At 35.9% G+C, this 26,884-nt stretch overlaps 1 protein-coding gene across 13 annotated transcripts in view; it reads right to left on the minus strand.

Moving 5' to 3' along the window:
- PPFIA2 (PTPRF interacting protein alpha 2) overlaps positions 1 to 26,884 on the minus strand; it is a 283,735-nt gene that overhangs the window by 165,832 nt on the left and 91,019 nt on the right. For 3 of the 13 annotated variants that reach the window (XM_015628401.3, XM_015628398.3, XM_015628397.3), the window contains exon 1: positions 26,457 to 26,880. The exons of 8 other annotated variants lie outside the window; for them this stretch is intronic. In XM_015628401.3, the coding sequence (XP_015483887.1) occupies positions 26,457 to 26,537 (81 nt within the window). In that variant the 5' untranslated portion in view covers positions 26,538 to 26,880. Of the gene's footprint in view, positions 1 to 26,456; positions 26,881 to 26,884 lie in introns of those variants that run through there. 2 more of the 13 variants (XM_015628402.1, XM_015628400.1) reach the window with 1 other exon arrangement.

The raw sequence follows: 26,884 nt of genomic DNA on the forward strand, positions 1-26,884 counted from the left end.
AAAGAGCAGAGCCTACTGCTTCAGAAATTAGGCACCATCATCTTTTTCTTTTATTTTTTTTTTCCTGCAGAAGTGCTCTATGAAGCCTGAAAACCATTCCCTCCCTGTGTGAATGCTGTAACACTGAATGTGTTACATGTCCTGGACTTTTGCAACCTCTCATTTGAGGAAAAGCTCATACACGTGTTCTGCAGAAATAAAGAAGATGTGTAATTACTGCAGCTGGTTGGTGTAACCTACAGCAGGGTAATGACCAGGAGTTCTGGTCAGTTCTGGTCTGCTGGGCAGTTTTGGAGGGCTGTGCCACCATGGATTACAGGGACAAGGTGCCATTTGAGGGCAGCCCTGGGTTTCCCCTGGGTGGAAGGCTATATGACAAGTGTCCCAGTAGTTCTAGGATTTCTGATGGTATGTAGAAAAACCCATTTTAGCTTCTTAAAAGACAAGAAAAAATTTACAGAATGTATTTTGCATTCTGTGAGGGAAAAAAGTATGTGCAGTATGGTTTGAGCAAATTTGTAGTGCATAAGCAGGAGTAGATAATAATTTTTTAAAGGCTTTTAAGTAACTTTAATGATGTAAAAGTAATCTTTTTCATTATTGAGAATTTCCATTGCTCATTTCACCTTGAAGTCTGAGTAAATTATCACTGGCAGCTAAGTCTTGCAATAATACAGCAGTAATCACAGTAACTTCCATGTAAATATATTACAAAAATAGGTGAATTGGGATTCCATAGTAACAATCTTTCTCAGATCAGTCTGAGACTAGTTTTACTGTATGAATACATAACATCACCTTATATTTTTTTATACATAGATAATTCAGGGTGGCTTTTTTTCTTTAATTACAGCTTAATCCAATTATCTAATAGGTAACATCTTTGTATTATTTATAATTAAGCAGCGACATTCCATAGAATAAGGAAAAATGTTATTTATCATACATAACAGCTACATTATATTTAGAACAATAAATTCCATGTAAATTCTATGCAAATGCCCCTAATGATTTTTGCTGTAATTTTCTTCATCATATTACATAACTCTCTGACACTGCACTACTTTCCAATTACTCTGCTGAGTACATTTGTCTGCAACATATGTCCAACCTTTTCAGCTGTGTGAGGGTTGTTCAGTACAGTAATCTCCATCAGTTTAGTCAACTTAACAATCCCCACTGATCTCTTCACATAAAAGGTTTAAAGACTTGGAGCTTAGGATCCTCCTCACTGTTAGCAGCAGAAGCTCATTCAAAGCATTCTTTTACTCTAGGTGAAACTAATCCCTTGTCAGAAAGTAAACAAAGAGTTTTGCATTCATACAACTAAACAAACACACACAGAACAATGTCAGAATACCAAATCAAACCCATAAATAACAGTCCCAGAGGGCTTTACTCAGATTTCAGCTGAATACATAAGGACTCTCAAAACGCCAAACTGGCCTAGACCCACAAAAACAAGGCCACAGGGCATAAATGACCAGCCACAGCTCTCTGGATGGAATACACTCATGAAATAATAACCAGGCAGAAGGTGTGTTTACCCAGATCCTGGTAATAAAAGCACCAGTTTGTATTGCATTAACCATGCAAGCAAAGTAACATTTATTTCCTTAGGGATCACACTGGCTGTAAGGTATCTCATTTGCTGGGCCTCCTTAACCTTCTTTCCTAAGCTCATGGTCCATGAACCAACTTTTACCTTTGTCTCTTGACATTTTTTCATGTGACTGCACAAGAGCTTGGCAGCTTTTGATCCATCAGACAGCCTGCCCTGGAAGCTACAGCATGGTTGGAGCACTACAGTGCACTCTAGTTTTGTAACACCAATAACAATTACCAAGAAAAATAAAAAAAAATAAATTAAAAAAAGGGAAAACCAAGCCAAACTAAAGGATTTCTACACATCTAGTCAGGTATTATTTAGGTTTCTTTAGCTTCTATGATCAAGGGAATACTGTGAGTTGGAAGAGTGTATTATACAGATTTCAGAGAGATATAAGGCTTCTGGTAGTAGCAATCACTATAACTGCCTTTTAAATATCTGAAAAACTCACTGTGTTACATTTAAAAATAAATCAGAATAGACATCTTGACCTGAACTACAAACACTATCATAAACAAACAAACAAACAAACAAACAAACTAAAAAGGCAGAACAAGTGACACTAATTCAAGGAAGTGACCTTACTCACTGGATGCCTGGGATGGTGCCCCTTGGACTCCTGCAAGCCTGCAAGCTTTCAGACACAGCTGATAGCTGTTTTACCAACAGGATAAAACTAAGAAATAAAATCCTAAGGTTCTAGCATGGGTACACAAAAGGCATGAACCACATGCAGAAAGATGGGTTCAGTGGATTGCAAGATGAAAGTTTCTGGTACTTGCTTTCATGAAAAGGGACCAATATGGGCCAAAAGCTGAAATATACGACTTGTGAACAGCTGAAGACAAGGACTTTAGCCAAGAAAGACAACTTGATTAATCTTTTATTAGATATGGCAAGCACTAATGTACAGGCTACAGTCTTTTTTTCTGAACTAGATTCAAGCCAAAGAGGAGATTTGCAGATGGGAAAAATAGAGATGGGCAAAAATGAAAATGCTTAGCTGATATAATGCTTAGTAATTAAAAACTACCCTGTATGATACAAAATACACAAACATTTTTCTAATGTAAATATCTATACTTTGTTGGTCAATATTACACTATATTGCTCACTCTTTCACACAGTATCATGCTAATATTTCAATTAAGTAGCTTTTAAAGATAGAGATTCGTAACAACTTCCAATAAAAATAATTTTACCACCATGTCATGGGAAAAATAATGGATGGAACCAGATTATTTTTTCATTCTAGCAGTAACAAAGAAAAGCCAGAAATTCAGGTCAGAAAAACAATTTACAAGTTTACTTTCATTAGGTGATACAGTTAACTAATATATTTACTAAATTTTTATGCCTTCAAAAGTAACTGATTTTTTATATCAAAATACTAATTTACGTACTGAAAAAAAATCTGCGTATTTAATTTATATAGAACCATATTTCACATTGGGTAGTGAAATAAAGTACGTGTTTATTGAAATATTTAGTTCAACTTAAAACATATTTATGCTTCCTTTTCAACTGGTTTTCGTTCACCCAGTCCTTGTTTTGTATGAGAAGTAGTTTCATAACACACTTGATCCTAATCTAAGATTCCTTGAGAGCAATAAAAAGATTTCCCTCAGCTGCAGCTATCATCAAAAACATATCTAGGAGATCGACCACACTAAAGTGTGGGTCTGTGTTGGTCTAAGCATTAGAAGGAGGGTAAATATGTATGTTCCTGCTAGTCCTATATTTTCCCACTTCCTCAAAAGATGACAATGTTAGTTGATCCATTCCTATTTAACTCACAGTCCTGTTATTCACCATGCAAGGATGCACAACTGAATCAGTGCACAACAAATTGAGAATCAGGATTACAATGTGCAAATTTTAATTTCTAATCACGTTGTTTCTTGTTATGCATGATAATTATGTTCCTGTTAGCCACTTAGTATTAGACATGCTTTGCATTTAATTCCCTTTGGCCTACAGTGGACTTTGAACTTAGTTCTTGTGATAGAAACACAATTTGATTTATTCATCTAGTTCCACCATTCAGAAGAATCACACACCTTAATTATAATAAACTTACAAGGTCTGATCACTGTGAAAGCCTGAAACCCCTTGATCTACTCCGCTATTGGATTATATACACGTACATGACCGTGATGCTCTGAGAAATTTGTTTTATATGCTGAAAACAAAGTTCATCATATTTCAAATCTGATCAATAAAACTTTTATGTAGAATTTTATTTATTTTTTTTAATGAGCTGTTGATCATAAGCTACAGTGACCAGTGACAGGACCTGAGGGAATGGCATGAAGCTGTGTCAGGGGAGGTTTGGGTGAGATATTAGGCAAAGGGTTTTCACTCAGAGTATGGCTGGGCAATGCCCTCAGACACACAGTGTGACTCTTGAGGTGCCCTGTGCAGGGTCAGGAGCTGGACTTCCATCATCCTAGTGGGTCCCTTCCAACTAGGGGTATCTATGATTCTATGATTTTTTAAATCAGAGGATGCAGATCTCTGAAAAAATCATCTCAACATAATCACAAGGAAAAAGTCTTTGAGTTTGTCTTTTTCAGATTTTTTAAAAAACTGATTATAATCTAAAACATGGCAAAGAAATTTTGGAGACAAACACTAATTGTATCAGCAATCTGCTCCAACAGCTTTGGAAATAGGCACATTATTTAAATGCACAGGATTCAGTCCAGATTTACCTATATACAGTCACATTTCCTCATATTTTGTTAATACGTTTTTCAATAACTACTGGGTATCACATACAAGGTATCACTCTGTGATGCCAGATTATCCCACATCATTGTGCCTCACTGTTTCTCTGTATTTTGATGCATTTAACATCTCTCAAATGTGCCTTAGAATTGACTGCTCCCTAGATATTTGTCTTTTTTATTGCATTTCTAAAGCACAGGCTCTAGAGGCTAATGTGTTTTTCCCAGCATCTATTGATAATGAGAGCATTATCTTCAAGTCCATCCAGAGAATGAGAACATTTATTTGATAAATCTTTGTGTACTTCAATCTCAAAACCATCTACAAAAATGTCCCCTCTTTTCAGAAAGTTGGAAAGTCACTTTAAAAATAAGACTGCTGCAGTTCTTTTTCTGTACTGGGTTTTGCCAATCTGCCTCATGTCCTCAGAAAAGGCTTTATGGAGGAGAATTTTTTATCAGACCTTTTCCTTTGAGTTTTTCTAGGAATGAAAGGAAAATGCTTTGCCTCTTACTAACTAAGACGCCACAAATGAAATTAAAATTCCTTGGTGATGTTCCCTAAGGAATTTGCCTCAGCACAATGTGGATAAAGGCAGTCTCTTTAAGTGGGATTAGTTTTGCATAAAACTTGAAAACAAGGTTATCAGTTTTAAATGTGACACAGAATGAGGGCCACATTTTATGAAATGGTTTCATGGACTTAAAGAATTGATGGACTTCTTTAGACAGTCCTAATTACACTGGATTATTTATACCCCTGATTTTACAATCAGTCCATTAATAATAGCACGATGTTGTAGTTGACCAAGAGGTACATGAGTTTCAGAGGGAACACTGAACACTTTCTGAAGCAGCACAGCCCTGTCATCACTAACTCCCTCTCCCCTTCTCTCATGCTGATGGACATCTAGTTGCAGCAACTCTGCTCACTGCACCTCTTGTACAGAGGGAGAAAAGGTATTAGGAAGGCTAATCACAAGTCATTTCTGAATTAAAATTGTGACATTTAAAGCAGTAGAGAAAGTCATGTAGTCAATGGCCCTCTCCCTTCACATCCTCAATCTAAACACATCAGATTAAAGGGTGGGGAAAAGGGCATTTTAATCTCATTTTACCTCCAAGGAATGATGGAAGGTCAAGTAAATTGCCTGAGTCTGTATGTGAAGTTTATAACAGTTTTTCAGGATCACAGCTCAGTGGCTCAATTTAACTGACTCAATAAACCAGTTTGTTTAAGTAAAACATGAAGTTCAACCCTTTACCTTAGATACATTTGACACTATCTCAAAAATACAGAGCAATGTACTGTCTGATATCCCTCAATTTAGTTTGTGTGCATATTATAAATGAGACCAGCAGCAGCAGCCAGAATCTTTGTGTTCTTTTCTGTGTTAGAGTGGAGATGCACAACACCAGATCTCAACAGTAAGTTTAAAGTAATCACCCTAAATAATAATAAGTGTCTGATTCCTTGTCCCAGAAAAATGGTGCCCCACTTTGAGGCCACCCTCAAGAAGCAGGAAAGGATGCTTTTTTTAAAAATATGGCAATAATGGCAGTTTCTGTGGGTGAACAGTGAGATGGAAGAAGTAAATGTGAAACATTCAGGTTTTGGACAGACAGCAAGACCTGCTCTTGCATGAGAAACTCGTACTTTCCAATCAGGCTGCTGAAGTGGAATAAAAAATCCAGAGTGGCTAAAAGCTCCAAAAAATGGCAAAATTGCAGATTATCCATGGGCAGCTGGATGTTTCCAAGGTAACAGCTATCTTGTCTTGTAGAACATTCTTCAGGTTTCACAGTGCAGAACAGTGTGAAAGGAAATCACCCCAGCCAGAGTTCAATGAGATGTCATGCACAGCTCTGTAATTTGTCCAGCATACAGAGGCTCTCTACTTCCTACACCATGGAGCTTTCTTCCTGAAGGCCTTGCATATCAATAACAGCGCATTCAACAGGGGAGCGCGCTGCACTCCACATTTTCCTGAAATGTCTCCCCCGTTCTCTGCATGACCCTTATTCAAACAATTGAACAATGCAGAAGGGCAGAGAAGCTGCTGGTAACACAGACAGATCATCCCATGCAGATGAGAGAAGCACAAAAGTATTGTAGTTTGTCTGTAGCAGGTATCTGCCTCTAGAAGGGGAAGAGTCTGGAGCAGGGAGGAAAAGATGGGGAAGAGCAGAACAACTGTGCATCTGATGTATATCGCTTTCCCCTGAAAAAGGCTGTGTAGTTAAATTTAGAAAAGAAATACAATCAAAATTGCATTGTGATCTAAATTAAGAAAATGGAAAAGTGATTGAAAAGAAGGATTTTTTTTTTTTAAGAACAGGTTTTGTTTTTCTTAGCAAATACAAGAAAATGCTTTCTACCTAGAGCAAGGCTTCCAATATGTAATAACTTCAGTTTCTTCAAACCATTAGCTTCGTCTCATCAGTCTCACAGCCACTTCACTCTAATTTAGCTGTAACATCAGTGCCTGGCAACAAAACATCCTGTTAAGCATATGGTGCTGCAATATTCCAAGTCTAAAAACTTCTAACATTTCCATGCCCTTTCTTGCTGGGATGGAAAAAGGTTCATTAGATAAGTCTAAAGATAATATCCTTTCCAAAATGTCTGTTCTCAGGACAGCATGTAAGGGGTATAATGGGAAAAAGTGGTAAGATGGATAGAGGAAGTTGGAGGCAATCTGTATAACTTTGTACTATTCCATCAACACAAACTTTATTGATAATAAAGTACTGATATTAATAATAAATATATTGATAATAACATAGCAAATAGGTTTAGACCAAGAGGAACTGGTGGATTGTTTTTCTTCCAAAAACATTCAAAGTGCTCTCACAGATCAAAGTGTTTATTTTTCTAATAGATTTTTTACATATTAATTCCTAGTCTGATAATATGCAATGAATTACAGATTTTAGGCCTAAATTAAAATACATGAGAATGATCTAAAGTGAGATCTTTACTGAGTATTCTGAGCAGTTTTGTTGCATGCACTGAATTATGTAAAAAAACATACTTGGAGCAGTGCTAGCAAACTTCCCACATAGATGTTGGAAAGCTTTTTACTGTTTAGAAAAACCTGACTATTGACACAGTGTAGAATGCAAAAACCATCTACTGAAAGGATTTTTATACTGTTTCTTTTATCTATTAATGCTACATTTTTAAAAACAGGTCCTGTTTTTAAAGGCTAGCATATTAGGCCATGACTAAGACATATATTATGTGTGCAATTCCAACTGTATATTAAATACTAAGAAAAAAAGGTTCTTAATTCTAAAGTTTAAGAAATATACTTTGAAAGCACTCTAAAATAAGGAAAATATGGTATACAAACACAATTTGCACAAGCTATTTACAGACAGAGGAAAAATATTTGGTCTTTCTAGGTCATTCATCTAAAATACTTTTCATAAGTGCTGAAGGAAAGTGGACATAAGTTCTCAGAAGGAAAAAATAGCACTAGAGATATATTCAGTAACCTGAAAAATTTCATGGATTTGGTCCGTAGTCCTATATTGTCATTAATATAATTCAAAAAGAAATTGAGACTTTAGACTATTTTTTTGGATTCAGGAGAAATAAAAAAGTCCATAGCCCATAGTTTAATATTTTTGGTTTGTATTCATGGCATACAAAACAACAAAAACCCTCTCATGGTTCCTGGATCACAAAGGCCCTCAAAAGAGAAGTGACCTAACAGAACAAGCCTATTCTTAAGAAAAGTTTCAAAGAAAGAAAAGAATTGACAGTTAAATTCACTGGAAGATGTTTCTAATTCCTAAGAAAGGATGATAGAGGTTTGTATATTCTTCATCTTGCTGTGTATACTATTCTTTATACAACACTACTAGTGGCAGTACATAAGAGTTTTATTTTTACTTCTTTTTCTAGACACAGATACCCTTTGACAGAGTGAAACTGAAAGTCAGAAGAGGTAGTTAAGAAAGTCAGTGAATCACAGATCCATGCTGACTACTTTTTCTGCCTTTTTTTCTGATGCTATCCTGCATATATTCTCCCTCTCCTGGAGAAAGAAAACTAGTTGTTTTGCTTAGCAGTCATTCTGACACTTTTTTAATTACCAGTAAGTTCCCCAAAACACTGAAAACAAAGTACAGGTCATAGTAGTAGCCTGTTTATTGCTGTGGCTTTTCTCCTTGGAAATAAACAGAAAGTTTATTATCCTTCCTAAGTTTTGGAGCTCTTCAAGAACCACTTAAAGTCAGTTGCAATTTTTCCATCTAGAAAGATGGATATCAGATATTTAACCCAATGCTCAAAAAACAATGCACTATAGCAAGTGCAAATAATAAGGGGGAAATAAATTCTAATATTTCCAACTATGTGTGCAGTATTGGAAGAATATTGGAAACAGGAGTTCTGCAAAATTGTGGGGAAGTTAAAAAACCCACTGTTTTTAAAATCACACCTTTACTATTGCTGATTTCCAACAACTACAAATAGCAGGACAACAGAGATTTTTTTTTTTTTAAGTAAATGTGTCATAGAAATTAATTACAGAATAATGTATTTGTGGACCTATGTAGCTATGGTCAATGCTGGCCAAGGCACCTCATACATTTTATAATTGAGATACAATACTGCCATCAAGTTCCAGCATTTCTAAGACTGGAAGAGTTAAACCTTACAGCCTTATAATTTATATCAGAAAGATAGTGACACTAATATATAACTTCTTTTCTCATAAAAAAGGATAGTGATGCTTCATCATTTAATGTGTATTTGATTAAACTCCAACAACAAACATTTCATGGGATGCTAAATCATGTCATATATAATGACATGATTTCATACAAAATTTTATATTTAAAATATTCAGAAGCAGTTGTAAGGAATTTATCTTATATATTTCCACCAGTTTTCCTATAGAGCAGTATTTTTTGTGTAGTGTATCATTTACACAGTGGCAAAGCTTTGGGAACTCATAGCCTTTGGAAACACTGACAATATGAAGAAGACATGTCAGCCTTTATCATTAATCCTTCTTTTAAGACATGGAAAATGTTGTCTCACCAGTTGTTTATTCTGAGTACTTGCAATAGTGCTACCCTTACATCATAACTGGTAAAAAACTCATTATTATTATTATTATTACCACAGCAGGACTTAAAATAGAAATGTCCTCTGTACCCTACAAAGCCCAATAATGTCAATTTTCAGGCTCTGAAGGAAGCTTAAATTTCTTGAAGTATTTTACCCCTCTATCTCTTAAAAACCCAAGATTGTACACAAAATTTTAGCTTTTCTTAAAGCAGGCAGAAGCAAGAAAGGAGAGGGATAGAAAGAGAATTATATGCCTTCTTGTCACTGCTCTGAACAAAGGAAGACAAGCAATAGCTTATTTGAAACAAGCTTTAATTTTTGTTTAATTAGCAAGCTGAGAAGCATGGAGTTCCATCTAGTTCCCCTTTGCTAGGGGCTGCAATAAATACTAATTCTTGGAATTGTGGGCCTACAAACAAATTCTCTCATTCTACTGCAATACCCACCTAATGCCAAAGATTGTATTTTGGCCTAGAAAGAAACCCTGCACATCCTACAGTCTTATATAGGCCCCAGATAGTTTTTGCTTTAAGCAAGGGAGGTTTGGAGCCAGCTGATATTTGGAAAGATAAATTCCACACAAGCTCTTTGACAATGAGTTGCATTTTCTGCCCTCTCTGTCTTCTTTGGCTAACAGACTGTGGCGCCTTCTGCATCAAACTGTAAAGCAGGAGAGCCTAAGGAATTTTAGTCCAAGCAGCTCACATCAAAAACAGGACTTTTAAAATGTCTGAGATATTGAGAAAAGGTTCAAAATTACATTTGCAGGAGGTTGTTGTTTTGGTTTTTTTTTCTTATTAATGTCTTAGCAAGCCAGTATAAACCCAGACTTTGAAAATCTGTGGTCAGTGTAGTTTTCTACACTGTAACATACATTGACTAGTTCTTCTTCCCTTTCTGAACAGTAACTCCCTAACTTCTTTACTAGAAGTCCTTGGATCTTGCAGTTAGACACGCTTGGTTTCTTTGGGGAAAAAAAAAAAAGTCATTCCTTTAACAAAGCAGAAGACTTTGAATTTAGTATCTCTCAAGATTAGATGTACAAAATGTACAAAAATTGAAGTTTTTCTGAAAAATGTCTTCAAATTGACCCCTATAACACTTCTTTTTTTTTAAAAAAAAAGGACAATAAAGCAGTTATAAAGCTGACAATTTTAATACATTAAGTTTTTCAAACATACTATACCATTATTTATTAAGTCAAGACTGATCTCTTGATATGCAAACTTTGACATAATAATTTTGTTTTGCTCTCTCAATTCTTGACAGATAGGATGACATCAAAACTATTTTGAAAATTCAGCAGACAGAATTCTCCTTCAGCAATGTAAGCAAACATATCATAGAGATATTATTCAAATTTGAAAGCAATTCTACTACAGATATAAATGAACATTATTTTTATATATGTTATTAATGGAAGGTGGATATAAAAGCCAAAACTACATCTGTTCTTCATTGGAAACGCCAGTCTTACTATGGTTATATGCACAAAAATTCATATAAAAATCAGTAAATGGTGTTTATTTCAGCACAGAAGAGTCATTTTACCATGTTTATATCATACTGTCTAAAACAACATTATGCAAGAAGGGATCATACAACCACACATCAAACCTTGCTACACAAAATTTTCTTGAAGAATAAACTATTCCTCTTTAAATTTTCAATATATAAAAATATGAACTATGTTTAAAAACAAACCACATAATTACTGTAGACAAATCTGATTTGAACAAAAATCAGCATATAAAAAAATTGAAGATAAGCATTGTCAGCTGCTCATAAAATCTTTGAAACAGGCACTTTGACAGTAGTTTATATCCTTTAACAGTACACAAAAAAGGCTGGTGTATCTGTAAGCAGGTTTAGAAGTTTTGTCTGAGCTTCACAGTACAGACATAGAATATCAAGTGAGATGAACATTGTCCTGAAAGTGAAGGTAAAACATTTCTATTGGAATGATGAATTCTCAGAGGATCCTAAAACACTGAAAAAAAGAAGGGAATCTATATTTCTTTTGATCTTTAATCCAAATTTCTTTTGAAAAGAGAAAAAATAGAGCTGTACCTTCACTTAGCAAAAAAAGTGTCTTAGCTGTCCTTACCATTTATAAAATTTATATAATTGAAATGATTTTAACTCTCACACATCACACAGAAAGACAGGTATGCACAGCAAATAAAATAATAATGTCAACAAGCCTGCTAGGTTTCTCATGGCCAGATAAATTCATTGCTGAATTTTCTGAAGAATCTCAAACCTTAGTTTATGTAAAATATTCAGAGTTGTAATTAAACCCTGTCAGGAAGTAATATAACACTGTTATTTGGAAGAAATTAGGTGGAAGAAAATAATGGGTTTGACTCTCCATTCTTACACTGGTTTTGTGCAAATGTGAGGTGAAAATCATAGCTAACATGTTTGGTTTCCCTAAATATGCAGAGCATATGGAATAAAAATGTTCTTATTATTTCTTCAGTAGATTATACCATCCAGTCATACCATACTGTATATTCAGCTGCTATCTGAGTATATATTTTTGTCATGTTCTATGAGATGACAAAAGTACTGTAACTATATCAGAACTGTAAGTGGAATAACAGCAGACTAAATGGTGATAAAGCAGCTGGTACACAAAATGAGTGGGACTTGAATTTGAAAATATCCATATCCTTTTTTGTGTGTGAGAGAAATATAATCCAATTTGTGATTTGGATCTCTGATGCTGCAGCTGCCATAGGAAAGCTTCCAGCATATTCTTCAACCACACTACTCTGCACTTAGGTTCTCAAGATTGAAATGAATGCTAATTGTTTACTTGGTAAAATCCTCTCTTTTAGTAAAAAACAATTCCTTTCCCTAAGTTCTGTCTTTTCAAGAACAGTGATCTTCAAAAGAGCTAACTTCAGCCCTTTTCCTAGTTTCAGAGATCTTGATTTGCTACATTTTTGTTTGGTGGAGAGGGAATTACCAGAAATTCTTTCAAGGTGCTGACTTGCCAAAAGCAAACACATTTGGTCTTGAGTTATTGGTCAATGCACCTCATTCCCTTGTTCTGGCCACCTTTGGGGAAAAAATAACCACCAGACTAAATGTGATTTTCAAGTGTTACAGCTGCTTAATGGCACACTAATTTAAATTTCCTCTCAGTTGCTTAATTGCAGATTTAGACTTACATACTGTGGCATTCCTGCTTTTCTAGTGAAAGCTGTGACCCAAAATAAAAATCATTACAGTATCTCCTTGTGCATCTGCCCCTTGAATTTTCACCTTTCAGCTCTGAAGTCCTTCTTCATTGGTGGGTGGTCAGATAATAGATTTTTTTTCTTGAAACTGAAATCAAGTGTTCAGAAGCAGTTTTCTGGAATCTGGCATTCTCAGAAGGAATCACAGAGAGGAATCATGTTAGCAAACATATCAGCTCCTACCATATGCTGACTTTCCCCAGCTTGTTTAAGGTCAGAGGTCTCCAAGGGGTAAAAGTCTTTAAGTGAAGTTTGCTTCACATGGAACAATAAATGAATACAATGGAAAAGCATTGCCTGGACAGTCCATTGTTTTCTGGAGAAAAGGAAGGTAAGCTCCTTCTCTGATCAGACTTCTACACAGCCTTACCCAGTGAGATTCCAAAAGCAGTAAAAAAACTGAGGAATAAAAAAGTTCTATTTATAGAGCTCTCAACTAGTCAGATAGCACAGAAAACAGATCCTGAAATATGCAAGCATTTCACTTAAATCATGTTCCTACCTACAGGAGCAGAGGTGTGATAAAAGACCAGCACACAAGGCTGGACTCCTTCCTGGACTCTATTTCAATGCCATATCAAGCACTTCAGCTGGAGTTCCACCCTGACATTAGAATTTCATTAGTTTATTATTTTTCTCAGATGCCACAAAATAACCAGCCTTTGGCTGACTGTATGTATGCAAAGTGAGACTAGATTGCCATACCCTCAAATTTGTCTGGAAAAACACAAAATATTTTACGAATAGTGTCAGCAATTAAATAGTACTCAACACCATATTTAAGCGGTCTGTGACAGCTAATGACAGCTGCATAGCTGTAAGAGCTCATGCTTTCTCAGAGATATTTTTAAACTCTGGCCGCTGAAATCGCTCAAAATTACAAAAAAAATCCCTCCTACTATTAAAAATTATTTCAGTGCTCCAAAGATTTCTGATACCTGGCCATTTATAACAGATTCCAAAGTGCTATTTTTTCATAGTCAAATATATTTATATGCACACAAGCACATATTCAAATTCAAGTATATATACTTGATTTATATATATATATATTTACAGGGAAAAAATAATCCAGTGAAGAAGTGACTGCTTAGGTACTGTGAGAAAGATTTCTCAAGTGTATTTCTCAAATTTTGCAGGATAAAGCTTTATCAAGACACTTCAAAATAAATGTCAGGAAAAATCAATCTTCTATAGTATCATTTCACAAACATGCTGAAGTACTGGCATACTTCATGTGGTTTACTATAAAATACAAAATACGTATTATTTTTAAAAAGTCAGAGCTCTTGAAGGCTAAATGGATTAATTTACCATTGACCTAGAAACTGCTCCAAAACACTTCAACAGAAGTGTCACAACATCATTATAGCACTTCATGAATAAAAGCCCCAAACCAATCAAACAATTAAAAGACACAAGTCTTATAGTGAAGGCAGAAAACATTTGAAAACAGCAATGTTTCTCCATGCTACTAAGCCTAGTGACCACACAAACTGAGCTACAGGTGCACCTGCAAGTGCCACTCCTCTAAAAAGGTATCTGACAGTTGATGGAATAACAACTTTGCTGATTTCCCTTAACTTGACAGAAAATTTTTATCATAAACTGGATAGACAGCAAATTTACATTTTTCATTTTTTAGTAAAAAAGAGTAAATTTTTTTTAGACTTTAGTTTTGTGAAGATATATGGATGCTTATAGTAAAGGATTAGGAATAAATATCTGGAAATCGATTGTCTGTCATATACATGGGGGATTTTTTTATTTTTTTTTTTAGTGTTAGGATCTTTAACAAGTTAGTAAAATAAATGACTTTCCTACAAAAATGGACAGATTTAAAATCCTTTTAATTTTTATTTTAAAAGTTCTTATTTTATAAGAACATGGATTTTTCCATGAGCATTTTCTTTGAACTTCTGAATTGCCTTTTCTCCTTAAATGCTTAAATTATACTAAGTACAATATTTCTCTAATAAATCCCTTCACAATTACTCTAGAGACAGAGTCACAGACCATGCTGGAGTCAAGATGATTTAATTTAGTAATTCTGATTGACTGAAAGAGTGCAAACTGCTCTTTCCCCACAAGGTTGTTTGAAGAGATAAATTCTCAGTACAGCCCACTGAACATAAATGCAAACAGGATCAGGAGCTGGTGTTAGAGGCTAAAATGTTCATCAGATTTCCCTCTTTACAAAGGAAAGCTAAGAGCTGATGCAAATTGCAGCAAACTACAGACATATATTTTCCCCTTTATTCTCTACTTTTAGCAATAACATGTAAAATTTCTTACAGATAAACATTGCATTTAAGTAGTAGATGCCTATATGAAGAGGGAAGGGAATTTAAAACTAGATAATCCAAAGAACTCTTCCACTTGCTGAATAAAAAGATTGTTATTTTACAAAGATCAGAGATTAAATTTGACATACACATTACTGATAGTTTTGTGCTTCCAGAGGTTTAATCTTCCCTCTAAAGATTGCCTTTGAATGATAAATAATCGTGAGTAATGTAATGAGAGCTGGTTTCAGACACCTGTTAAGAATATCCTCACAAGCTATAAGTGAGAGAGAGGATGAAACTTTGCCCAAATCTCAACTTGCAGTGCAGTTGGGCTAATCAAAAGAGGGAATTCTATCATGTTCCCAGTCTCAGGAGATGAACATACATACTATAGTCATCAGATGTGCTGATGTGATTTGTTTGAGACACAAATGTTGATGTTGAAGCTTTACTTCAAGCAACAGATGTCTGCATATGTGTATTTAGTGTAAGTTACTAATTTTTTTGCTGAGCACAGTTTAGCAGATATTTAGCTTCATGCTTCACTGTTCATCACAGTGCTGGCCAATCTATCCTAGGTTTCAGGCCAACAGAGGCCATACTATGTTTTCAAACCTTACGAGATACAGAATCACAGAATCAACTAGGTTGGAAAAGAACTCTGAGATCATCGAGTCCAACCTATCATCTTTCAACCAGACTGGCACTAAGTGCCACATCCAGCCTTTCCTTAAACACTTCCAGGGACAGTGACTCCACCACCTCTGTGGGCAGCCCATTTCTGTGAGGAGTTTCTTCCTAACAGCCAACCTAAACCTTCACTGGTGCAGCTGAAGTCTGTGTGCTCTTGTCCTACAGCTGGTTGTCTGGGAGAAGAGTCCGACCCCCACCTGGCCACAGCCCCCTTTGAGGGACATATAGAGAGTGATAGGGTCTGCCCTGAGCCTTTTCTCCAGACTAAACATCCCCAGCTCCTTCAGCCGCTCCTCACTGAACTGCTGTTCCACACCCTTCACCAGCCTTGTTGCCCTTCTCTGGACATGCTCCAGCATCTCAACATTTTTCCTAAAGTGAGGAGCTCAGCACTGGACACAGCACTCAAGGTGCAGCCTCTCCAGTGCTGAGTACCAGGGAACAGTCACTGCCCTGCTCCTGCTGGCCACGCTATTTCAGATGCAGGCCAGGATGTTGTTGGCCACAGCTGCTGGCTCAAGTTCAGCTGCTGTTAACCAATACCCCCAGGTCCCTTTCTTCCTGGCTGGTGTCCAGCCACTCTGTCCTCATCCTGTGGTGCTGCATGGGGTTGTTGTGGCCAAAGTGGGGGACCCGGCACCTTGTCTTGTTGAGCCTCATGTCATTAAATTCAGCCCATGGATCCAGCCTGTCCTTCTGCAGAGCCTTCCTACCCTCCAGCAGATCAACATATGCATCACACCACAGCTTGGTGTCATCTGTGAATTTCCTAATGGCAGACTCAATCCCTTCATCCCAATCATCAGTATTAAATTTAAAGATCTTAAACAGGGCTGGGCCCAAAGCTGATCCATGGGGAATGCCACCAGGGACCATCCACAAACTGGATACAGCACTGTTCACCACCCCTCACTGGGCCCAGCCACCCAGGCAGTTCTTAACCCAGTAAAGGGTGCACTTGTCCAAGCCATGGGCTGCCAGCTTTTCCAGGAGTATGGTGGGAGATGGTGTCAAAGGCTTTGCTGAAGTCCAGGTAGACAACATCCACAGCCTTCCCCTCATCCACCATGTGGGCCACCTTATTGCAAAAGGAGATTAAGTTGGTCAGACAAGACCTGACCCTCCTAAATCTATTCTGGCTGGATCTGATCCCCTGGATGTCCCTTTGAGTGTGATCACACTCAAGATGATACATCAAAGCCGTCCACTCAGTCAATCTGGAACTCATGTTCCCAACCACATGAAACAGAGGTTCAGTTACTAACCTGAAATTTTCTGTGTCTACTACTAACAAAAGTATGGCAAAGAAAAGCAGTTTCCATAACAACGCAAAATAAATCTTTTTATTTTCTTTATCAAAACCATATATTAATAGTTTTTTAGTTGCTCAGAAATGTGAGGCGATAGTAATTATTTTCTCCACATAATATTTATTTTTATAATAGAGTCCTAAGAAAATTATAAAAGACACTGCAAATAGCATGCACGGAAGAGACTCATCTGAAGTATGACATTAGAAAGTCAACATAGTCTTTATCAGTTTAGTTGTATTGACAAAGGTTAGCTCAACATTGGGCAGCTTATGTTCCTGGACTCCTTTGAAAAAATACACTCTCCCAGAACGTGATTTAGAACTGACAAATCTTGGCCCTTATTCTGAAATGTTGTTTATCAGGTCCTGCTGTTACAGAAATTGAGTGTTTTGTTTCCTGTGAGGAAATCTGAAGCAAAATTCCCTGTTGTCTCAACTCACTTTGGTTTGTATTGTGGTTTCAGAGTGCCTGGGTACCTCCTGGAAAAAATGAAATGGAAAGATAACCTGTGAGAGTGAATCTGATGCTTTCCATCCCTTTTTTGGATGTACAACCTGAGGATGTGATGACCTATTCCAAAAAAACTTCCCTGTGGATGATACAGACAGATGATCCTCCTCTTTTGCTCTACAGGTTGAATTTACCCTGCCACACTTACCTACTGATGGAGACATAAACACAAGAATCCAGATCATGCACCTTCCCTTTCTCCTTGGTTAGGCTCAGACCTTACACCCCTACAGATAACCACACCCTCAGCGCATTTTCAGAGCTACTGACATCTCCTCACTGCCCTTTGTAAAGCTTTGCTCTGTGCCAACACTGCTGAGGCTGATGGTGTAGACAGTCATTCCTCCCACTGTGCCACCATGATGCATGCAGAATACTTAATTAAAAATATAAATAAAAAAATTAATGTATACTTTGTTAGGCCCATCAGTAGGAGTAACACATTTCATAGGAATAAGCACTCTTAGTCATGCAGAGCTGTAAAATTCCTCCTAGTGTAAAAATAACACAGAGCACTTTAGTTTCCATGAATCATTAATTTTAATTCTTACAGTGAAAATACTGAATCCATATTCTTCTCATTAGTTTATATCTTTGAGTGAATCACAATTCAACTGAATTATGCCAGCTGTCACTTTAAAACAATCCTAACCTCAGTCCTCCATAAATGTTCTGCTAAGCATAACTGCCAATTGAATATTGAACTAGACAGGAATAGATGAGGCAAAATAAAATTTATTTACTAAAATCACTACTAAGAAATTTAGGATTAAAAATATTGTAATGTATGCTAACACTATCGCATTCAAAATGAAAATACAACCTATAAATAAAGGTTAAATTATTTATTTTAATGCTTCTTAATTTCCCCCCAAAAGACATATCTATAGGCATAGTTCCTCATAAATTGCTCAGCAAAAACTTTATTCACGTCTCAAAGTATTTAAAACTATTAAAATAACTTAAGCACTTCTTTGCTTGACTTTGATCATAGGATAGTTCAACATGCCAAGTATTTTGCATTTACTGCCTTCACCTGCTTTCTTTCCTTGTTTTAAGACAGATGTAAGTAAAAGAAGAAATTTTGAGGTAGATCACCCATCTTTCAACATCATCAGCTGATGCTGTTGGTAGTGAATAGATTATGAGTATCAGGCCTCTCACCTTACAAATCTCCAATGTAAAAAAGAAACCTCAAAGACAAAGTGCTTTATATAAAATAAAATTAATACTGTTCTAGGATGGTAGTGTCCCCTACTTGGTCCAATGTGTAGCAAACCAAGAAGGCGGTAGCAGTATGATCTAGATCTGAGACAGCTACTAGGAATATATTTGAAATGTACAATGAAATCAGCCAATTACTTACACTCTTCTCTCAGACAGGGATGGGAAAGTTTCATCAGTGCTGCACAGCAAGATTGTAATATTCATCAAGGGAAAAATCTTGCCATTTCCAAAAGATTATCATCACAATTTATATAGGATGTTGAGAACATTCCTCCACAGAGAAATAGTCTGTGCTCTCTGAGAACAGGTTATGCCTCTATTGTTCTGCTTTCCCTATAAAGAAATCATATTATCTGAAACTCTAATCAGTTTTTATTCATTTGGACCAACCAATATCAAACCAATACACATTAATGTGTAATAACTCTTAGTATCCTTACTAGTCTGGAAAGCACCAGTACATTTCTTTATTTTCCGTACAAATTACGGTAAAATAATCCAACACCGAAAGCTCTTCTGAAATTGAGGCAGAAACATGGTTTCTAGCTATGATTCAGAAACTGTACCATGATCCTATTTCTGGAAAAGGAGGAAAGCACTCCTATTGCTATTCCTCCTACTGGCCCCCTGCTTTTATTGGTCACATCCACTCAGCTGCAAAAGAAACAGCAGTTCTGGTTTAGCTCCACTGCTTCTGGAATAAAAAGAAAAGGTACTTTCTGACTTTTTCTCATTACATTGCAAAGTAGAAGTGGCCACACTCTATATGACAGGAATTCCACATAGGAAAGTTGCATTGACTGCTCTGCTTGGTTACTGCTCAGCTTCAACAAATAAAATAATGATATTATGTTGAAAAAAATATGGTTTTATGACAAACAAAAGCAAAATATACATGAATATTTACTTAAGACAAAGACTTTAAGCTCTATATTTCTATTTTGTTGTTTCTATGTATTTAAAGATCCTGCATTCTTCACTTGCTCTAATTATTGTATTTTTTGAGTAAGCAACATTATTTACAAAATCTCTACAACTGAAAAATACTGTAGACAGTTCCGTGTTCAATTACTTTCTTAATTGATTTGTGGATTTTTTTGAAAGCATGTGTTTGTGTATGTGCATACAGTTAGTTTTGACTTGCAGCTTTTGGGAAGATGGTTTAGTTTTCCTGATTTTTACACTGAATTCATGGTAATTAGGTTTATCTTAGAACTATAATGGTTCTAAGTTACTTCTTTAGCAACCCGTGTTTCTTCCCAGAGAAGGATGCAAATGTTACCTGTTGATCTAAACAGTCAGTTAATACTCAGTAAAGTCAGCCTTCCCAGTTCACTGCATGCAGAGCAGATTCATAAAACAATCAGACCATTTTATTGACTGGCTGGAAAAACAAGCTACAGAAAATACGGGCCCATGCAGCACTACTGATTTTTAAGCAGGAGGAGGGTAAATGTGGGGCAGCCCCACAGCTGGGGCAGCTCTCAGCCCAATTCCAGCTAAAACCCAGAAGCCAACCAGAAACCAAGTGCCTCTTCAGAGATGGTCTGTGTGCTTAGTTGTGGATTGTGGTTAAAACACTGTCTTTATGAGCTCTGATGGCCATAAATTAGAGTTCTCTGGAACAACAGAATTATGCAAAAGAAAACACCCAACTCTTGTGCAAACAAAATTATTTCTCTAAATACCCAAGGCACATTAAATACTTCACAGTAACACAGTTTTAACACATTAGCTGAACACTTTGACAATGTTCTTATTTTCCTGTCAGACTGAATAATTCTGTTCCACTTTTGAAGTCCAAGTGCCACATTCTCATCAACTAAGTAAAATGATTAAATTTATTAATTGTCAGTATAGCTGAACTGATTAACAAATGCTCACATTCTCTATTATAGAAACAATTCTACAAGATTAAAATTATTATAAGTTTATTTGGCATAGCATGTTTTAATGTATAAAATTTTCTGATATTTCTCCTTCAAAATTTTGTAGCTGTGTACAGAGAAAAAATATTTTTTATTAGTGTCAGAATAACACTGCATAACCAGGTCTGTATTTGAGCAGAAAAACTCTAAGCTTGTTCTCACCAAACAGCCAATAATAATACATATCACAAAATAATAAAAGAAAATAATAGTAAATAATAACCTTGAACATGAGGCCATTTGCCTTTTACTTCTGAATAAAAGAGCCTGTAAGTATATCTCTCACACTACTCCTCTGAAATCCCTGGATTCCAAAATTATATAAAACCCACTTATACAGCTATAAATATTTCCAAGGTATTTGCAATGCAAATCACTTTAATATTGTCTCCTGCCTTTGACACTGCCCATATTTTTTAAAGATTTCTTTTTTGGCTACACAGTAAAGCACTGGTCCAGCATTAGCATTTTCTGCCACTGTTAACATGTCAGAAGTCTTTAAAACCTAATTCACTGTCTGTCTTTCTTTCTGCCACTGTTATTTTTATTCACTAACACAACTTTCAAAGCTTCTGAAGGCCACAGCAACCTACATGATGTGCACCACAACTTCTGCCACACCAACCCAGTTACTCAGTGGGCTCAGTGATGTTCACCATCATTACTGGTACCACTTACCAACTGGCTTTCACAAAGATCGTGCTCCAAGAACTTCTACCTGATGTTTCTGAAAAAAATGTACTGTGCCAGTGCCATAAATAAGAACAGAAAAATCTTTATTTAGGCAAAACTAAGGGAGAAATCTCACGCCTGGCAGAGGGTTGCTGGAAGGAGCTGCTCACATGCTCAGCCAGCTGAAGCTCAAGGTAAGATCAGATGACACAGTTCTCCGTGGATGAGGTGACACAAGTCTGAAAGTATACACTATTTTTTGGCTCTCTTCTGCATGTTATATGTAGCATATTTTCTACATGTGCAATTAAGTCTGCATAGAGTAGGAACAGTCACCCAATTTTACAAGAATTTTGTTGTGGTATGAGTGGTGAGATACAAGGTGACTAATAATCCATCTCCATCACCTGGAATTAAGTTTTTCTCATAGCACTGGGTTATTTCTGAGAAGAAACGTAAAAGCTTTTTTCTTTGATACTAAATCATATGGCACTTAAATATGTGAAGCAACAAAATAGTTGAAAAGTTATGGCCTACTAAACAAGCAGAGCATGGCATACCTACTAACTCTATGCTAACACTTACAATTAAAAATTCTAACGAGATGCTTTCTCTTATAGAAGTGGCTTTTTGTTTCATTTACTATTTTAATATAGTAAATTAATATGAAAGAAAATAGAATGACTAAGTATAAAACAGAAGTTTGGGTAGGCATACAGATAATTTAAATTACTAATACAGATATCAATAGGACAACTAATGAGATTATCTAAAATTTCTTATAGAATCTGGGGAGGTTTTCCATAGAGCTCAAAGCACATTGTGTACCAGAAAGTAACATTTTTATTTGCATTCTATTAATTCACGGTCTCTTAGTAACTTTGAGTTGCTAAGAAGGAAGAGCCAGCAGAAATCAGTATCATGGTGATAGATATGTTTTTTGTATAGAAATGTTTCCCAATTTCCCAGTAACCCAGTTTCACATCTTTGATCAGCAATGCACTTTTACAGTACTTCATAGTATATTTACAGTTTTTTGTCACATGAATATTTTAGTATTTCTATGCTGGTTTTGTAAGAAGGTAATTTTATTTCTTTATGGACCTTCTGATTGTCAGATAACTTTAAAAAATTCCTTTAATCATCCCAGTTTTCAGAAAATACCAGCCCTCACTTCACTGCTTCTTAGCAAAAAGAAGTGCACTCTGGTTGTCCTAGGAATGCATTTATAAAACACAAAACTCATCTGCCTATAAAATTGACTAGTATTGCTTCCAAGTCTTTTAAATTTGTGGTTAACATTTATGGAAACTGTTACTACACAGTGCTGATTTCAAAGCTAAAGATTCAGCCGGAACCATGACACCGTGTACTGCAGCAATTTGAGGATGCTTTCTCTGTCTCTACTGCACATGCCTAGATCCTAAGTTGGAACCTATTGGCAACTCCTTTTACTTTCCATTTAGGTCTGTGCTTAGCTCTGGGCTTTAGATGTGTGCTCAGCTGAATAACTGAAATTTGTAAGAGCTAGAAATACCATTCATAGATACTGAAAGAGAAAAATATTCTTTTTGAGCTTGAATTCTGTTGAAATAAACATTATGTACAATATGAAGATACTCTGAATGTTCAGAATTTGTGCATGCTAGTATTCACATGTGTTACTGTATACAACCAATTCAAGAAAACAAAAAAATATTGTATATGACAAAGACCAGCATAAAGTTAAGTTGCTTTTAAATGACCAAAGTAGCATTAAACAGCTTTCAGAAGCAAAATCTGGAATTTTGAAATAAAGTTCCTTTGTGCTAAGCTTTCATAAAAAGAGGAACAACCCTCAAGGCCCCAATAAAAACAGATGGAATAAAAACATTTTTTTTTCAGTGAATTAATGCTTCCAATTTCACAAACAATAATCAAGTTAAAACTATCTCCTTTCAAATCAGACTTTTCCACCTGTATCATTATTATATGCAAATAACCATTAAATACAGCAAAATACATGACCAAGCAGAGAGCAAGGCAATGTTACTACTTGAATTTTGCTGTTTACAATGTTCATGAAAGATGCTCACTGTGGAACTCCTGGCAAACTAATTTATCCACTTCAAGTAGCAGAAATACTATATTTTTATCAAGCTTGAATGCAAAAATAAAGAAAATCACTGCTTTCTGTTATATAGCTGCAGAAGTCTGTCAAGGTTGGCACACATAAATTGAGATGAAATATAGAGATACTGAAGTACAAAGCACTAAAGTTTGGTATTGCCCTGGTTATTATAAAGTTAAACCTTGTTCATACAGCATTACAACTCCTTCCTTTCAGAAAATACATATCTTCTTTATCTAAGCTCCTCTCATATATAGGTTTTTCTTATTTTAATTGCTTTAATAAAGCATATTCTAAGGATCAAAGCTTAAGCTTCTCTGAATTATAGCAGGTGCAAATACACTGAACCAAATCATGTTTTTAACATTTTCAGAATTTCAGGACTAATTTCCTGAGCAGAACCGTGGTACGAGGAATATCATAACTTCTAGTCACAGAGGTTGATGTTAATAGTCACAGATATTGATGTAATTAGGGACAGACATTGGAGAATCTTCAGACAGTCTGTCAAACACTAACTCTGATTATCCCTAGCCCAAGTGCTCGGCTAGATGCATCCCTGTACAGCCAATCTGATTCCTTGGCCACTAGAATCCAACTTGCTCTTATTTCCTGAGAACATCAGTGAAATGCTGATAATAAAGTTCCAACTCGCACATCTGATTTTTGCTTCTTCTCTACCATTTCCATTGCCGAAAGAATGAATACGTTGTGTTAATGAATCAATGCATAATTAACTCAACTGTTGAATCATTACATCAATGTACAATGAAATCAATTGCTTAATCACTCATTGCCCTCCATCAATCTGTGCTCAGGCCCTCATCTCACAATTTTTGTATTTGTTCAGTTTTGAACATGCTAGACATTGCTGTTGCTGAGATTATTTTCACATGTTTAGGTTAAATACCAGTGTACATATTTAAAATCTTAATTTACCATTAGCCTGTCCCAAAACTTTGAAAGCTATTTAAACAAGAGATTTTTCTGTCTCAAAGAGATTCAATATAACACATAGCAACAACAAAATAGGTAGGAAAGTAAAAGGTGAAAGTACTCTAAAACAGATCAAAATAAGTAACAAGAATCATACGAACTCCTTCTCAGCAGTTATTTCATTTGTAAGCGAAGACTGAAGTAACTCAAGAGGGAAAGAGAAGGTGGTCAAAAGGTCAAACAATGGAATCATGGAGCCAAGGCAAGAACTGGAAAGTTGCTTCACACCATTTTATACTGCACATATATAAATAAATAAATTGAGAAAAGACTGCAAAAGGTGATCACAGGACAATACAGGCTCTCTTTGGTTGATTATTTTATTTTAATTTTCAGGGATTTTTTTAGCACACCAAGCTGTTCTAGAACACAAACACATACTGTGCAGAATTAACAGCTTTAAATTCCAAGGTCATTTAACTACATTGTTCATTAAGTACCCAGGATGCAACAGGAAATTTAGTTCTACTTTCCTTTTATTTAGTGATGCCTCAGCTCAAAAATCTGCAGAAGAAATAATTTTGAAAAGAGAATTTTTTGTATGTGGGATGTCTACAGTAGTCACAGGGATTGCTTGTAGCAATAATACATATTGTCAAAAATACATATACTTTAGCACTTATTTTCATAAAGTATCACAAAATAAGATATTCAGTTTGGTATCACAACCAAGCATTTTTGTGACTTTTTCAACTCGGCATACTCAGAAAGAATACCTGACGTCAGGAACTGTGTTTAAGAGCATAGCTACAGGAGGCTGTACAGAATATTTAGATGTCAGTGTGTGAAAAAAGTAGTCATGCTGTAGAGGAACAGGCCTGGGGCACTCATGTCTCTGAATCACTGCCAGGATCAGCAGATCACCACTGTTAGGAGGATGCCATTCTTTCTGCACAGCCCTCAACTACCATTTGACACCACTGTAAGAAGGGCAAGACAGCACAATTAAAAAAATGGATTTAAGAGGAGAAAAGAATGAAATGCAATTATTGGACTAAAGAAGGCTGTACCTGGATTTTTTAACAGAAGTTTGCCATTCATTTTATAATCAACTTTTACAACCATCTTTGCTTCAGACTGCTTGTTCTGGTTGTATACACAGGGTTTATTACATATTGAAGAATTCCTCTACAATAGCATAAGTAATGAAAAAGACAAACCTAGTAGGCAATCAGGAGCAGGAAGGATATTTAAATCCTAACTGTATCAGAGGCTGGGCTGAAAAAGCTGCTGCCACTTTAAGTTAGTGGAGTGTTTGATTTGCCTTGCAGGGCCAAAATGCTCTAAGGACCATCTGGGGCAGGGGTGTGTGTGAGGGCTCTTTTATTTTTGTTTAATCTTAATGTAGGATTACATAGTTTTTTGGAGCTAAGGTACTAAACATTACTTATCATGAAATGCTACTGGAAGATGGTTGTAATTAGATTGGTTTGCAATTAAGACACAGAGCATATAATACATTCTTAATTTAGCTAAGGACACAAGCTTATTTACCTGGATGAGGCAAAACTTGGCTTAAAATTGAGAACCTTAGTAATCCTACCAATAGATTCTGCTGTTCTATCAATTGCACATGTATTAGTATTCAGAGGAATCAAATCAAGCATCAGCTAGCATGAAATTACATTCAGGATTAATATTTAAAAATCCAGACATGTACAACATACAAAGTTTTTAAAATATATTTTGTATAATATCAGTTTGGAATTTCTGGTAATTTCAACAGAGTGTTTATCTGACCTAAGCAGAGAGACAGTGTGGGTCCATGTAAGGAACTATAAATTTAATTAATTGCAAGATGATAGTATTATTAGAAAACACAAACAATAGCAAAATAATAATGAATGTAATTTTGCATTAGTATAGGAGCAATGATGTTCTGTTTTTTTTAAAGCAGCACACTTACTGTGATGATACTGACTTCTTGCATTTTTTCTCCTACCTATACAAAACTAATGAATGCATAAGCTTCTTAACATATTAGCTACTCTTACTCAAAGTTTAGCTATCTTTTAAAATCCTTTCAGTTTCATTAAAGTTCACTTACCTGAAAAGTATAAAACCGGGTCCCATTAGGAGGATGCACTTTAGGAGAGGCAGAGACAGTGTTCATATCCGAGAATATCATTTCTGGTCACACACAATACAATCCACAGAGAGCTACAGATGCAGAGCAGAGTGCTAAGCTCGGAGACAAATCCTTTTATACATTTAGGGAGGCAATTGGACAAAATTCCGTCTGCCCCATCCGTTCGGATGTACAGTGGCAGCTCTTTGAATTCCTCACTCCTGCATCTGTGAGCTAAACTGTAAGGTCATTGCTCCCTGACCTCTAGCTCAGCTAGCCCGTTGTAATATGCACGATGAATAAAAATTAGAAATGCCAAAGAAAAGAGAGCCAGAACCTACAGTACATGGAGCTTGTGCAGAATCTGGCAATGCTTTGGACCTGCCCATCTGTTCTCAGTGATAATC

This window comes from Parus major, chromosome 1A, assembly GCF_001522545.3.
Source record: "Parus major isolate Abel chromosome 1A, Parus_major1.1, whole genome shotgun sequence".
Lineage (NCBI taxonomy): Eukaryota > Metazoa > Chordata > Aves > Passeriformes > Paridae > Parus > Parus major.